At 43.9% G+C, this 15,137-nt stretch overlaps 3 protein-coding genes across 4 annotated transcripts; 1 reads left to right on the plus strand and 2 right to left on the minus strand.

Moving 5' to 3' along the window:
- Positions 1-83: 83 nt before the first annotated feature.
- On the minus strand, positions 84-2,487 carry nkap (NFKB activating protein). The gene is made up of 8 exons (XM_077610456.1): positions 1,752-2,487; positions 1,366-1,446; positions 1,227-1,291; positions 1,075-1,161; positions 966-1,005; positions 712-897; positions 491-640; positions 84-408 (listed from the first exon to the last, which is right to left on the minus strand). Exons 1-8 carry the CDS (start codon positions 2,132-2,134, stop codon positions 231-233), a joined length of 1,170 nt encoding a protein of 389 aa, XP_077466582.1. The 5' UTR covers positions 2,135-2,487; the 3' UTR covers positions 84-230.
- Positions 2,488-3,034: 547 nt separating this feature from the next.
- On the plus strand, positions 3,035-7,294 carry zbtb33 (zinc finger and BTB domain containing 33). The gene is made up of 2 exons (XM_077610450.1): positions 3,035-3,330; positions 4,385-7,294. The coding sequence occupies exon 2, from the start codon at positions 4,387-4,389 to the stop codon at positions 6,181-6,183; it is 1,797 nt and encodes a 598-aa protein (XP_077466576.1). The 5' UTR covers positions 3,035-3,330; positions 4,385-4,386; the 3' UTR covers positions 6,184-7,294.
- An 813-nt stretch (positions 7,295-8,107) lies between these two features.
- On the minus strand, positions 8,108-14,370 carry tmem255a (transmembrane protein 255A). Of its 2 annotated transcripts, none has more exons than XM_077609485.1 (10): positions 14,035-14,370; positions 11,688-11,830; positions 11,497-11,559; positions 10,541-10,630; positions 9,858-9,923; positions 9,706-9,794; positions 9,482-9,553; positions 9,249-9,411; positions 9,041-9,178; positions 8,108-8,792 (listed from the first exon to the last, which is right to left on the minus strand). In XM_077609485.1, the coding sequence occupies exons 1-10, from the start codon at positions 14,090-14,092 to the stop codon at positions 8,649-8,651; spliced, it is 1,026 nt and encodes a 341-aa protein (XP_077465611.1). In that variant the 5' UTR covers positions 14,093-14,370; the 3' UTR covers positions 8,108-8,648. The 2 variants fall into 2 exon arrangements, with proteins under 2 accessions (XP_077465611.1, XP_077465612.1); XM_077609486.1 differs by having other exon boundaries at positions 14,030-14,370.
- Between the last annotated feature and the right edge of the window lie 767 nt (positions 14,371-15,137).

Consider the following 15,137-nt stretch of genomic DNA (forward strand, 5'->3'; position numbering starts at 1 on the left):
TGTCAAAACAGTAATTCACATTCCTGATTATACGTTGGAGAATGTAACTATTTTTTTGCTAAAAATATATAAATTTCAGTGTGAATTGTTGGAAAAAAATGTTTTATTAACTCATGTTTGCAACACGAAACAAGCAAACAAAAGGCAATAATTGAGCCATCTTACAAAAAAAGTCGAGTATTTTACATGAGAGCATCCAAAACGTCGTTCTCAAAAGGAAACCGTTTTTATCATTGTTTGTCCTCTTTTCCTTTGGTCTTCCTGTATACCATCTCTTTGAAACTGGACAGGATCTTGCTCTCCCTTTTACGCCGTTCCTCTTGGTTGAAAGAGGCCAGCGCTCTCTTTTCATCGGCGCTGTAGATCTGGTTTTCCTTTCGCAGACGCACGGCTTCCATGCGCCGATGTCTGCGGACGCGACAAGTTGAGTAAAACCACCACAGAGCTCGTTCAAAAAACGGCCATAAAAAAATATATATATCGGCTGTACCTGCTGCCGCTCATCACGTAGCCCGATTTCTCAAAGTCGGCAATCTCGTTGCTGGTCAGGCCAATTTCTCCTCTTCTCGGAATACGCTTTCCGGCTTTGACGTACTCCGCCATGGCCGCGCCCTCACCTGGCAGCAAGGCGTGACCGAAGCTGGAGGACAAAACATCAAGCTCGAGTCGAGGGGGGGACAGAAGACATTTTTTTTTACAGGGCCAACTTACTCTAAGGGTTTGTCGTCTTGGGAAAGTAGGGTGAGCGGGGCTTCGGGTCCCACCAGATCTTCAGCGGAGCCTTTCTCGACCCAGGTGACCTCGCCGGTGTCGTCCTCTTCCTCAGACTCTTCGCTGCTGGACTCGCTTGAAGATTGTCGGCTCTTCTTCGCCTTCTTCTTCTTGGATTTCTTGGACCTGAGAGAAAAATGTGGAATGGCTTGAAAATCTCTGTCAAAGTCAACAACTGCTGCAAGAACACTTACTTTTTGCTCTTCTTTTTCTTGCCTTTCTTTACTTTCACCCCTGAAAAACAGATGGGGGTCAGACGTGTGTAATGTGCGTAACATAAAAAAAAAAAAAATTGTCACTCACCATCAGCATCCGACTCCATGCCGCTGTCTGACTGCTTCTTGTGCTTTTTCTTTTTGATTTTCTTCTTCTTCTTCTTCCTCTTTTCATCTGCCAGCGAACAAATAGTAATACACATGAAATGACTGTTGTTGTTTTTTAATGTTTGAACGCACCATCAGAATTGGACGCGGAGCTGATGTATTTTCCATCGTCTTCGACGGGTGTAAATTCATCCGAGCTGGTGAAGACATCCACAAGCAATATTTCATTTCCGTGGCTTACTCAAATAAAAACGAGGCACTTTCGACTTACTCTTCTTCTTTCACCCTCGGCGAATATCCCCAAACTTCGGGACAACCTTGCTCGCCGATCCTTTCTCGCTCCTTCAGCCGCCTACGACACATACACACACGGTGTTTGACCATCTTAAATCTATCTAAAGACCATCTTTGCATCACAACAATGTGAAAATGCGTAATTTTGAAGTGTTAATCCACACATGCACAAACGATATGTCTGCACACACTTTTCAGTCAATATAGAGGCTCTAGTTTGACAATTGAAAAAGAAAAGTTTTCAAAATTTGATGATTCGTTCGTTTCATTGGTAGATACATGACATAGTACACCATACAGCAGAGGACTAACGGGTTGAAACCAATATAAATTATATTTTTAAAAATAATTATGAGAGCGTACCTCGCCATGAGTTCTTCTTGTCTCTGCCTGTGAGCATCGTCTCTCTGCTGATCATGATAAAAATCATCTCTGGGACCACTGTGCCTCCACGAAGCTTCCCTCTGCTCCGACCAGCGGTTGTGATTTGGGCCGTTGACGCTGTACCTTTCACGGGATCTGGAACGAGATCGACTGCGACGAGGACTCCCAATTTTGAACCGTTTGAGGGTCTTCGCCTCCCTGAGTCGATGCTCTCGTTCCTGTCGCTCGCGGTCCTTGTCGCGTGGCCTCGGTAGTTTGGGTCCGAAGCTGTCCGGAGACGCGCTCCTCTCTCGGCTACGGGAGCGAGAACGGTTTCGAAAGTGCCGGGGACTCCGAGAGCCCTGACGACTCAACTGCGGCATGGCTGAAGGATAAATTTAAAAGTCGCTCAGGACTCCACAAGTCGAGAAAAAAATATTTTCTACACTGCAAACGTTTATGTAACAGCCGAAAGTCGACTCGTTCCTGTTTGTGAAGAGCATTTCCGTTTCCGTACGTTTACACGTCATTTCTGGAAGCCAAGCCCCGCCTATAATCCATGGTTGCATGAACGAGTGTACGACAGTTCGCCGCCATCTTGTATGTGTCGTTTTACACAAAAACAATGTAACTATCCATTGGCAATTTTATACTTATTGTCAGATTAATATACATCTATCTTTTACATTGTAAAGCAACTATTCTTGGGCTGCTAGATGAAACTAACACAAGAAACTCGAATCTCTGAACTTTATACGTACTTAAAATAGTGACATGTCACATGAATTTATCATGTGATTCGATATCAATGGCCCTTTGTAAATGCTTTGGAGCGACCACAATATTTGCACCCCTTTTATTTACTGACTCATAACCATCCCAAAATAAAGTTTTTCACTCACTTAGCTAGCGTTTATTTTTTTTTTTATATCATGAAAACCTGATAAAAAAAATTTAAAAAATGAATGTTGGAGTTGAGACCTAATATCAACAAATTGGGGACATATAAGTCCATTAAAAATAAGCAAACCTATTGTTTTAAAGCTTGAGAATCCTGTAAAGATAACATAGTTTTATAGCTGCTTTACTTACTTGCCTATACTTAGGAACTAGCACATATAACATTGAATTTTGGAGTTGAGAACTAATATCAACAAATCGGGGACATATAAGTCCATGAAAAATAAGCAAACCTATTGTTTTAAAGCTTGAGACTCCTATAAAGATAACATTAATTTTATAGCTGCTTTTAAACGTCATGCCTTTTCATTTTGAAGCTAACGACAGTCCAGGAAACCCGGAAGTGTTTCATCAACTGCAAGTTTCTTTGTCGAACGACAGTCGTCCAAGTGATCTTAGGCCACTTCCCCGAAAATGTGAATTTAAAATGATTTTTTGGATGCCACGCAGTGGCGACTCCTCGTGGCTGTTGTGACAATCACTCGACAACGCAACCCTCGTTTGGCAGGTGAAGCCCCTCCGCTCCGCTTAGCCATTGTGTAGCCAAGCGGCTAACGCAAGTAGCTACACCGCCGCTTTTCTACTTTCTTTACGAAGGAGGAAAACTCACAAAGCGCAGGTAAACTCTTTCGCTTTCGATGCTCATCTGGCCATCTATTTACCCTTCCGATCCAAATGTATGAACTGTTTTGCATTTCCGCAAGGGTTTGCATAGACGAGCTGTCATCATAACATAGGCCCGCGCTGTCCTTTTGTTCATAACACGGCAAAATAAAGCTATTTTGACATGTTATCGTTAGCAAGGGCGCAAATGGGAAGTGCGGGGCATCCACTACGTGCAACATTTTCATCTTTAAAGTCAGTCTTTTGACGTCATCGTAAATGCTACCCCTTGCCGAAGGAATACTAGCGAACGTCACTTCTGATTATTATTCTGATATGGAGGATTCCTTGCATTTAACCTCATTATTTTTGGATCAAAACCAAGGAATCGGAATTTTCAAGCCTCATCCTTGAATCTCCAGACCAATGCTCTCCAATGCTTAGTCATTACTATCTAGTAATCATTAAATACAAAATGTATTATGATTTGATTGCACTTAATTGCAAATACTTGTGATGCAACTGGTGTTGACCACACATAAAAGATAAGATACTTTTTAATTTTACAGTCAGGGTTAGAATCTTTGGCATTAGGCTGATTCAATACAAATCAATATTGACCAGGTGATATTTGGTACAAAAACAGTAATATTTTGAGTGCCATAAAATACAGTGCATAAGCAAAGCGCATATTTTTTTTACACATTACTTTATATTAAAAGACATTCTTGCAATGTTTCAAACACATTCACATGTAAGATAACAGTAGTCATAAAGCGCACTTAAATGCTAATTCTGCAGCAAATTTTGGCAATTTAACTGTTGGCCTATTTTTTTTAATAAATGACACTGGCTTAATTATTTCATTGAGTGTTTTAGGACCACACACATCACTGAAATGCTTAAAAAAGTCAAAGCAAAGTTTAAAATGGAAAATAATGTGGCTTCTTAACATCCATAAGGGAGCTCTTAAGAGAATATGGACCTTGATTAGAAACAAATTCAAATTGTGAAAAACAATAAAAATTGCCATTAATCCACGGTTGTACTTGTTTTCCTCCTCCCTGAAGACATGCCGACCCTAAAGCTGATCACCGTGACGGACACTCAATATTCAGCTACGTTGCTGAAGTCACTGAACGAGCAACGCAAGAGTGGATTATTTTGCGACGTCACCATCATCGTACAAGACAAGAAATTCCGCGCCCACAAAACCATCCTGTCTGCATCTAGCAATTACTTCCAACAGCTCTTTGTTGTCTCCGGGCAAGTCATCGAACTCGACTGCGTCCGAGCGGAGATCTTCGAACACGTCCTCAATTACATCTACAGCTCCAAGATCGTCCGTATTCGCTCGGACTTGCTGGAGGAGTTCATGAGCGCCGGGAAGACCCTCGACGTCAAGTTCATCGCCGACCTGGCGACCCCGTTGTCCCAAGTTACAGGTATTCCCGGTTTATCCAAGGACGAAGACCCCCAAAACCAGAAATCGTCCGGGATGAACATGCCCATCATCTCGGAGTCCTACTCCATATCCACGGAGGAGTTCAACCACTCCAGCAACGCCGGCAACAGGGACCAGGACTCCGACGACGACGACGTCATGTTCGTCTCAAAGACGGACGGCGGGGCTCGAGCTGTCAAACGGAACGCCTCGGGGGACGTCATTTGCCTGGACGCGACCGATTTGGATAAACCTGAAAAGGTTGAAAGCCAAGAATGTCCAAGCCCAAAACTGAGAGAAGCAGCCACGGGAATGCAAAAGATAAAGCCCCTTAACGGAAGCCCGTCGCGCAGTCCCCCAATCAGCTCCAGTCACCTCGATTCGCCCGTCACGCCGGCGAGAACCGGCAACTTCACCCCGGAGCCGACCGCCGCCGCTCAATCGTTCGGAAACGGCCGAGCGACGGACGCCAACGACATACAGGGGGTCCACAAAAAGCAAATCTTCGCCTTACCCCAGAAAGGGGAATCCAAAATCCGACTATTGGACATCTCGGAAAGTCCCAGGAACGTCCCCCAAGCCACGGCGGCGGCGGCGGCGAAGAAGACGGTCACACTTCACGCGGCCACGGAAATCGATTCCATTTCCTCGGATTGCAAAGTGTACGCCAACATCGGAGAGAACACTTACGACATCGTACCGGCGAAGGACGACCCGGGCGAGGGGGGCTCCAACTCCAGCAAAGAGAAGCGATCGGTGTCGGAAATTTGCCAGAACCCCAAGTCGTCGTCGCCCAACAAGAAAAAGTCCAAATCCGAGTCCCAGGACCACTACGAGCTGATCATGGACGGCAAGACTTTCTACGTGTGCACCGTGTGCAAGCGTCCTTACGTTTGCCGGACCAGCCTGCGGCGCCACTTCAACACGCACTCGTGGGAAAGGAAGTACCCGTGCCGCTACTGCGATAAGGTCTTCGCCCTGGCCGAGTACAGGACTAAGCACGAAATCCAGCACACGGGCGAGCGGCGCTACCAGTGCCTGATGTGCCACGGCACCTTCCTCAACTACCAGCTGCTCTCCAACCACTGCAAGCAAGTCCACCACGTGGCCCCCAGCGGCAAGAAGGCCAAGGACGGCGAAGACAACATCTACCGCCTACTGCCTTTCAAGGCCCCACCCACCAAGCCGTACTCGTGGAGCGCCGACGGCTCGGGGGGGCCCTTCATCGGCCAGGACGGCGCCACATACCGCGTGCCCCCCGGCCAAGAGGGCGCCCCGCCGCCCGCCCAGGGCCAGGCCCTGAACTGGGACGATATTTTCGAATCGGAGGATCACGTGCTGATGGGCCGACCGGGGGCGCCCGCCAACGCCGTCCCTCCCGATGTCAAACCGGACTTCAATTTTAATATTTCCGAGACGTACTGAGCCGCGCCGGCCCCCCTCGCCTTCACTCGTGCCTTTTTGGAGGCCCCACCCCCCCCCACACCGGTTGGAACGAGGGAACGTTCACATGCACGTTCTTTTAAAATGCGGCCCAAACGAAACCGATCACTCGTGTTGAGACTTTTTGCTATTTTACGGTTAAAATAACACTTTTAAATCGCATTATACTCGTATAATGACAATATAAGCATTCAATTCAAAAGATGCACCCGAACGTGTTACTGTAACAATATTGACTGCCCAAATATGGAACTTTAAGGTGCGTTTCTCCAACTCTGTTGAGCCAAGGTACGCGCATTATTACGTTAGAGAAACAATACGCCGCACTTCCAAACAAAAAAAGCCACAAATAGATTGGTGGAAAAAAGACGGCCATTTTAGTCGACTTAATCATGTACTTAGTGAGAAATCTGGCCCAATAGAATTGTACTTCCTTCCACCTACAGCAGTGAAAGAGCATTTATTTGATGCGTTCAGGTGAATAATAAAACGTAGTACTTTTCAGACAAGGTCAATTTTAGCTCCGGAATTTTGGTAGTGTTTTTAAATGTGATTTTTAAAAAAGGAAAAGATTATTCCTGCGATCATCACTCCACATTCCTTGGTTGATTTCGCTCATCTTTGCACAAATATGAAGAAAAAAATGTATTTTCAGGCTTACTTTTGCCAGCCAAACATGGAAGGTATTTAAAGTTGACTTGGGCAATTGAATTTAATGGTGTTTTTTTATTATTATTTCTTCTGTTACCCAAGGCCAAAATGTATGCGTTACATGCTTTAGAGGGAGTCAACACTTAGAAAAGTTAGCACTTACCGGTAGTGTTTTCTCATGGGATTCTCTCGTTGCTCTTAGTTTGGACTCTTTGATTGACAATTCACTGTGTCTGAGTATAGTGGTTCGTAAACCTTGCTAGTGCTGTCAATGAAAACGAAAAAGATTATCACTGTGTGGCGGATGTACAGTATCAATTTTGTGAGTCATGTCCTTTTTTTTGCTTTACTTTTTTTAACTGTCGTTGCCGTGCTGAAAATGTCCTTTCCCGCCTTTATGATTGAAATTTGGATAATAATAAATTATTCTTATACAGTTTTACCTTGCTTGGTTTCATGATGCCGACCTATTTTAAACACATTTTCAACCACTGGTCATTACATCACTTTTTTATGATTACAATCTAAACTTACTCTTTTTTAAATACAACACTGATACTGCAATTACCATATTTTCTCGCATATTTGTCTCTAAAAAATGATGACTGAATCGAGGATGCGGCTTATACGCACACAAATTAGACTTGACATGCACAAAACGCAAGACTATCCGGCCAATACTGTCACTTATTTCAAAATAGTGAAAAGATAAACAGATAAAATGTAAGACAAATTAATTTTGATGTCTATGAATGAAATTCAAGAATAAATATAAACCGTATCTTGCATAAAACCTGAAAAAATGCACTTACTTGTGCCTGCCATTGCTGGCTCAGGGCGCCGCTATCTTACCTAGGGATGACAAACTAGACCGCTACAGACACGTCCTGTTTGTACTGCTCACATGACTTCCTTTTTTAATTTGTCTATCGGCAGGCAACACCCTTTCGGAATGTGCAGTCCAGCAGACCATCATCCTTTGGATTCATACAGAATCTCAGAAATGTGCGATGATTTTCCCTTCAAAGTAAAACATTTGTACTCCCTATTAAAACCATGAATATGGAGGTGAAAATTGTGAATCAGAGAGTGTCTTATACGAGAAATTGCAAAATTCAATGATTTTAAGGCCATTTTAAGGGTGTGGCTTATACGCGGGGGAGGCTTATATGCGAAAAAATACAGTATTTAAGCTTATTCATACTTTACAACACTGACACTCAATGTTGGAAAAAATAATGATGATTCACGCATGAAAGGGTTAAATAAGTTTTATATTGTAAATAAACCATCTATGCGTCTGTACACATCAAACCATCCGCCGTCATGGTCAAGTGTGATGGTGTTTGAAATCATAAAAAGTGAGCTCACGGCGAGCAAAAGAACACTTCTTCCGAATGGCGGGGGGAAAAAAGGGGAAATGGCGAGACGACATTTAAAACATTCAACGAAGCAGCAGGACTTTCTGCAATTGCGATCAATCAATACCAGTTGACTAAGTAGACTGCCTTAGTTACACATTTCGGGTGTGGTCGTTTCCCTTGACCGGCTTATCGAACGGAAGCCAGCGTTGGGGTGCGTTTCACGGGAAACATCGGCGGCGTTGGAAGACCGTTGGCGTTAAGGCAGAACAATTGTAAACGAGTCGAGTTGCCTCCTCCAATGAACGGTGAAGGCCAAGCGTGCAAGCGGTGTTCCGACTACCTTTTTTTTGCTCTGCTCAACTCTGAAGATTAGCCTTCCTCCTGCTCGCATCCCGCGTTCCGAGACCTGGAGATGACCTCGGAGCCCTTGCGCTAGGGGCTGTACGGTGGGGGCTTGTCATTCGGGTCCTCGTGAGGCGGGGAGTAGCGAGGGGGCACCAGGGTGGGCCACAGGTGACTGGCTCCGGATTGCGAGTCCTCGGACAAGGCGGACGAGTCGGGGAACATGAAGGAACCCTGAGGAAAAGTACGTGGAAGGGACGTCAACTTAAGACCGTTGGACCTTCATTGGGATTTTTCAGGAGTACAAATACTCGATTACATTTTCTGTATCGCTATGAATACACAAACTCCACGTAGAACTGTGAGGCCAACGTGCTAACCACTCTACCACTGGACTGTGCTGATTAGAAACAACTACAAATTGATTTACGTTCACTCATTTCATCACCGAACGCGGTCTCGGGACCGGAATAAGGACTTACCCGCGTGTCGTAGGCCGCGTACGGCGGCAGGCGGGGGGCGGAGTTTCGGTAGGAGTCGACACGCGGCGGGGCGACGGAGTCCGCCGAAGCCGTGATGGCCTCCGGTTCGGATGCGCTGTTGGACGGTTGAGCCGGGGTCTGACGCGTGGAGAAATAGCGTTCAATGGCTTTGTCTTTGCGGTGGTCCCCAAAGTAGAAGGTGCCCTACCATGTCTTTGAAGCCGCCCAGCACGGCGGCGGCGATGATGCCCAGGAAGAGGGCCACGATGTTGAGGACGGTGGCCGACCAAAGCAGGTGGTAGAGGTGCACCACATCCTGGCAGCTCTTCACGTCCGTGTACTCGTGGTACCCGCCCATCGCGTCCACGCGGCTAACGGAGAGCGAGGCGAGAGTCAAAACCGCTCAAAGAAAGCACGTTTGTTAGTCATCTGGAAACCTACTTCCAAATCATGGATGCTTTCTTGAATTTTTTTAAACCATCTCTATTCTGAAGTCCCATTAGAGGATGCTCTCTAAAAAAAATATGTATAAAAGTACAAGGTTATTGATGAAGTCAAGAATCTACCAGAAACACTTTGACCGTATTTTCCGCACTACATGTGGCCTTTTTTTTCTAGTTCGACTTGTATTTTTTTGTCTCGTTTTCCTCGCCATCCATACTCACTTGTCGCAGTTGTAGAGTTCGCAGCAGTAGCACGTGTTGCTCCTCACGCGCAGGTTGCAGGACGGGCGAGACGAGGTCTGGCAGCGCACCTGGGGAAGCCGCCACATGTCACGCCGCGCACTTTTGCAAACGCGACGCTAGCAACGTCTTACTTCTCGCTCGGATGCCGTCTCGCTGGAGAGGTAGTCGCAACGTCCCGCATACAGAGGCCTCAGGTCCTGCGGGATCATCATGTTATCCATTCATTTCCCGAATCACTTTTCCTCACAAAGGGTCGCGGGGGGGGGGGTGCTGGAGTCGATCCCAGCTAACTACGGGGGACGCCCTGAATCAGTGAGCAGCCACTTTATGGATTTTCTGAGTTTTGGTACGAAATGCGTTTGCAGTTTGGTCAAAACTGGCGTGATAAGATTGGTAGTATTATCTTCCACCTTCGTTATGAGGGATGACCCTCATATCGTTCCCCCAAAAATGCCACTGTTTCCCAAATTCCGCCAGGGTGGGTCGGCTAGAGAACAAGAGTACAGTAATCCCTCGAATATCGCGGTTAATGTGGACCAGACATGGCCGCGCAAAAAAAAAAAATGCTTCAATGCTGAGTCCTAGTAGCGAGAGTAGCTTCTGGTTACGATTTTCAGCGTGGATTTTTACATTTTTATGACCTAAAAAAAATAGCAACAAATATAAATAATAAAAACATTAAATTAAAAATAATAATAATAATAATAATTTCCCTGAAAAAAATCTGTGATGTAGTGAAAGTTGAACAGCGAAATGGCGAAGGATTACTGTATAACAACTGCTTGGTGTGTTCAAAAACTTTTGTTCTACTTACAATGTGCCTGGCAGCAAAAACTCCATCGACAATAGCGCAGCAGAATGCAGCCACCACTCCAAAGCTGATGAAGACAATAGAAGCCACAAGCTGGAAAACAAAACAAAAATACAACATAAAGCACAACGCAAAATCAGCTTAATCACTGCTGCAACGCTCCCACCAAAAAATTATACAATCACAAATTGCTTGTTTTAAGAGCATACATACGCATGAACATTTTTATCCATACCATCATTTATTATTCATCGTGGGCACCAACAATGTTCAGAATGTTAAGTTGTTTAGTTGTTTTCTTATGTTTTATCAGTTGCAACAATAAATGTATTTTTTTAATAGCTTATTTTTTTTCCCTCTTTGTGTGTTTTCCACATATTTCATTTAAAAAAATGGTATCCGTTGATCTTTTTTAAATGTTTAACTGGGAGTGTTGGGGACATTGGAACAGACTACGGCTTTTACACGGAAAACAGGTCTCTGTTTACTAAAAATCCAAGTTACAAAAAAAACACTTGTCACCATTTAATTCTTAAGTAGAGATATTAGTTTAAAAATAGTTGTACGTTGATGCCAGCAATGACAGAAGCCAATGAACACAGATAAAACTCTTTGGCGTAAATGATCGGCAAGATATAATAAACAAGCGGTCAAGCATGTGACGCGAGCCGTCACGGCGCCCGTCCGAACTCGTTGTTGTCAAAGTTTTCACGGGCCCCGAGTCATTCCCCGCGTCAACTTTGACAGCCGCTCCGCGCCACTCGCATTCCCGCGTGGACATCTGGCACGCTCCTCTTACACTTTGCGTCTATTTCTGGACACGACTCATTTGGCCCGGGAACAGCGGCGCTAACCTCTGCTTGGCGCCAATCGGGTGTTTTTGTCATTGTGTTGGCACAATTAAAAAGGCGGGCGGAAGGCGAGCGGTCGCCAGAGGACGGCCCCGTCGCCGTGCTTACCATCTGCCTCTTGTTCTCGATCAAATGCGAGCCGATGATTCCCAGGAAAGAGCCAAATCCCAGCTGGATGGATGGAGAGAAAACACGAGACTTACTCATCGCCCGCTATTAGCTCGCTTTCCGGGAAAGGTCGGCGTCTCAAATCGAAAAACAAGTCTCTCTTTTTTTTTTTTTTCAACTTGCGAACTCACAATGAGGCCCGGGTAGTAGCCCCCGACCGTGATGTTCTGCGTCCTGGTGGTGGCGGCCAGGCCGAAGATCAGGATGAGCAGCGAGACGATGAGGAGCATCGCCGTGACGATGATTGATTTCCTCTTCCTCCTCTTAAAAGAACCTACGAGACAGCGGATAGATTGTTTTATACAGTGGCAATCAATCTAAATCGTCAGTAGACTATTTAAAAAGTCCCATAGAGCGGTAAAAAAATGATCGGGTTGCATGGGATTGGAAAGCATCCAATTGAATTAATTGTATCAAATAGTATAATATAAGGCTATAGTTATGAAATCATTGATATTATTAATAAAATAATTATATGTAGTGTACAGTACAGTATATAGGTTAGAACTTAATTTCAGCCCGTATTCGGGAAATGTTTTGGTTGCAGTCGCAAGACAGACATAAGACACAGAAGACATTGTAGAACTAGGTAAAAAACTAAACACCAAAATGCAATAAAAAATATAAGGCTATAGTTATGAAATCATTGATATTATTAATAAAATAATTTTATGTAGTGTGCAGTAAAGTATAGGTTAGAACTTAATTTCAGCCCGTATTTGGAAAATTTCTTGGTTGCAGTAGAAAGACAGACATAAGACACAGAAGACATTGTAGAACTAGGTAAAAAACTAAATACCAAAATGCAACAAAAAAAAGACAGAAAAGCAGCAAAAACACAAAACGAGCAAGAGCGGACAGAGCTATAGTAATAGTTATTGTAAAACGTAGTACTATATAGTATAGTGAAATAAACGTATGATAGAGAAAAATATGAAAAAAATGGGATGTATACAGTAATTTAGTAAACTTGACCTCGTTATTCCTCTCAGTATCTATAATTTTTGTGACATTTTTGTTTGTTGGCTTGGCGTGCCCTGCAATTTCCTTTGCTAATTATGTTTGTTGTGCCATTAATGATGGCTAAAGGCTCCATTAGCCTACGTGAGTGAGGCTTAAGTGTTATTTGCCGACCATCCCCAAGAGCGCAGTCAACACTTGTGACAGGAAAAGAGCTGAAATAAGACCCACGCCACCATCTTGTGTCCGATTTCCTTCAAAATCAATACCAAAGTTCATTTGATCTCATTGAGAAATACAGTAATGCTTGAAAGTCGTTAGGTTTAGAATAGCTCTGGGCAAAGCATATTTTACAGTTCCTTGCGTGGCTTTTGCTGGGGGTAAAAGTACACGTCGGCCACGTACGGGAAAGTAGTGCACGTGTACATCGAGCCTTTAATGAATTATGAGTTGAGACGTGATTAAAGCACGTTTTACCGGCTCAAGATGGAAAGCGTATATTTGAGACGACTACAAATGAGGTTCGCCGAGTTCCTTTTAGACTGACTGTCCTCTGGACTTCAGTTACCGTGGAAGTGTGCGTGGGTTTATGAGGGTGGCTCAAGAATGACCTCCACGTTTTGCCACACCATCGCTTTCAAATGCTGCAGTTAGAAACCACAAAGCAATTAGTCAGATGGCAAATCCCATTAGAAGAAAACGGATTATGTTATGCACAGCTAGCCAATATGGCTTCCTTTGAACCAATTTAAACGGACACCTATGCCGTCCTCGCGTTACCTGCCGTGATGACAAAACTCAATATTTGCCTTGTAATTCCTTACGTTTTCTTGTTTTTAATAGATTAGGATTATCAACCGGTTCCAAGATCAGGTATTTAAAGGAACATTTTGGTAGCGACCTGTTGGTTTCTTTACTAAACAGCGACAGCTTTTTAAAAAACGCATTCATTTTCCATGCACAAGGGTCGCAGGGGGTGCTGGAGCATGCAATGAGACTAACAAACAATCGTGGGACACTGAGACTAACAAACAATCACGCTAACACTCCTAGCTAGGGACAATTTGGAGTGCATGTTTTGGGGATGTGGGAGGAAACCAGAGTATACCCGGAGAAAACCCACAAAAAAATATAATGTATTATAAAAGAGAATAAAAATAAGAGAAACATGAAATGAAGAAAAAAAAGAGCGAAATATCATAAGAAGCAAAGAGCCCTATTCATTCTGGCCGGGGATCCGCATGCAGCTGGAGAGCCACAGTTTCGCCACCATGGTGCTAATGACTCAAAACAATAGCATATCAATTCAACGGCGATTGCAAAGTATCGCGATGATAGATCGCCACACCCTTAATCACGATAAAGAAATGTACTACCACAATATGTATATATTAATAGATAGCGAGAAGGCCTGCGGAAAAATCGCTCGTTACCATCGTAAACGATTTTTGGTCTCCTTTCGAACCTCACGCCACCGCACGTGCTTTTCAGACACGCCTTTGACCTTGCGCACCTTACCGATGCTGATCTCGGACAGCGTCAGTCCGCTGGACTGCAGGCTCGACGCGGGGGGCATTTTGGGACGATGCCGCCGCTTGGGAATGGAAGCCAATGGACGTCGCTCGCTGGAAATGTCGCAGCCAGATAGATGTCCGTCGTCATGGAATGGACTTTAGCGTCTGCTCGCCTCGAGCTCCGCCCTTCCTCTTCTCACCCCGGGCCGAGTCACACAAGCATCCCCGCGTCCGCTCCAGCGTCTGTCGGTCACCGTCTTCGCCGCGTGTCGGTGGAGGTGTCCGGCCGCTGGTCGTCAAGTTCGCTTGTGCGCATGTCACGCACGTGGAAGGGGGGGGCTGGTGAGATGATTGACCAGCGACATTGTTGTTGTTTTGGAAGAGGAAAACAAAATACACACATTTTTGTTATTTGTCATTAACTCTTTCGGGTACAGTGATTAATGCAGAAATTCGCTTTGAATTATGAATTTGTATATAAATTGGTCATGGAAACACAGATTAATGGCAATAGTAGACGTCCAATCGACTTGTAGTGTAAATGGAATGTTTTAAATAATAAAATTGATAGCCAAATGACAATAACTGTCCTATTTTTTATTTTTATTTTACCAACAGTGTGTTACAATGGGTTGTAAACTAGCATCCTTCATGTCCAAAAGCTTTTTCGAAATTAATTAATAATTAATTTATTTTGGAGTATATGAAGGTAAAGGAACTTTAAGTGTTGTTGGCATCTCAATATAAATCGTCATTCAAGAAATAAGTCATTTTGACTTTTCCAAAATCTTATGTATTAATATGAACAATTGTATTTTATTTTAATGTGAAGAGATCTTATTAATTAACGTGGTTATATTATAACCTTATTAACTAAAGTGGGAGTCGTAGCAAATGAATTGGTCTGGCCCCATCTGCTGTCAGACATATGCATCTGCATTCAAAATGATATATTTTTACATTTTTATTTATAATATAACGATTAAAATTATTCAAACAGATGCAAAGATTATTCACTATATTTGGCATCCATGAAGTCTTTTTTGAGTCATTTAATTGTCATGGGCAATTTGATTAAGTTATGTTTTCAGGATTAAATGAGGAATC

Source organism: Stigmatopora argus, chromosome 9, assembly GCF_051989625.1.
Source record: "Stigmatopora argus isolate UIUO_Sarg chromosome 9, RoL_Sarg_1.0, whole genome shotgun sequence".
In the NCBI taxonomy this organism is placed as follows: domain Eukaryota; kingdom Metazoa; phylum Chordata; class Actinopteri; order Syngnathiformes; family Syngnathidae; genus Stigmatopora; species Stigmatopora argus.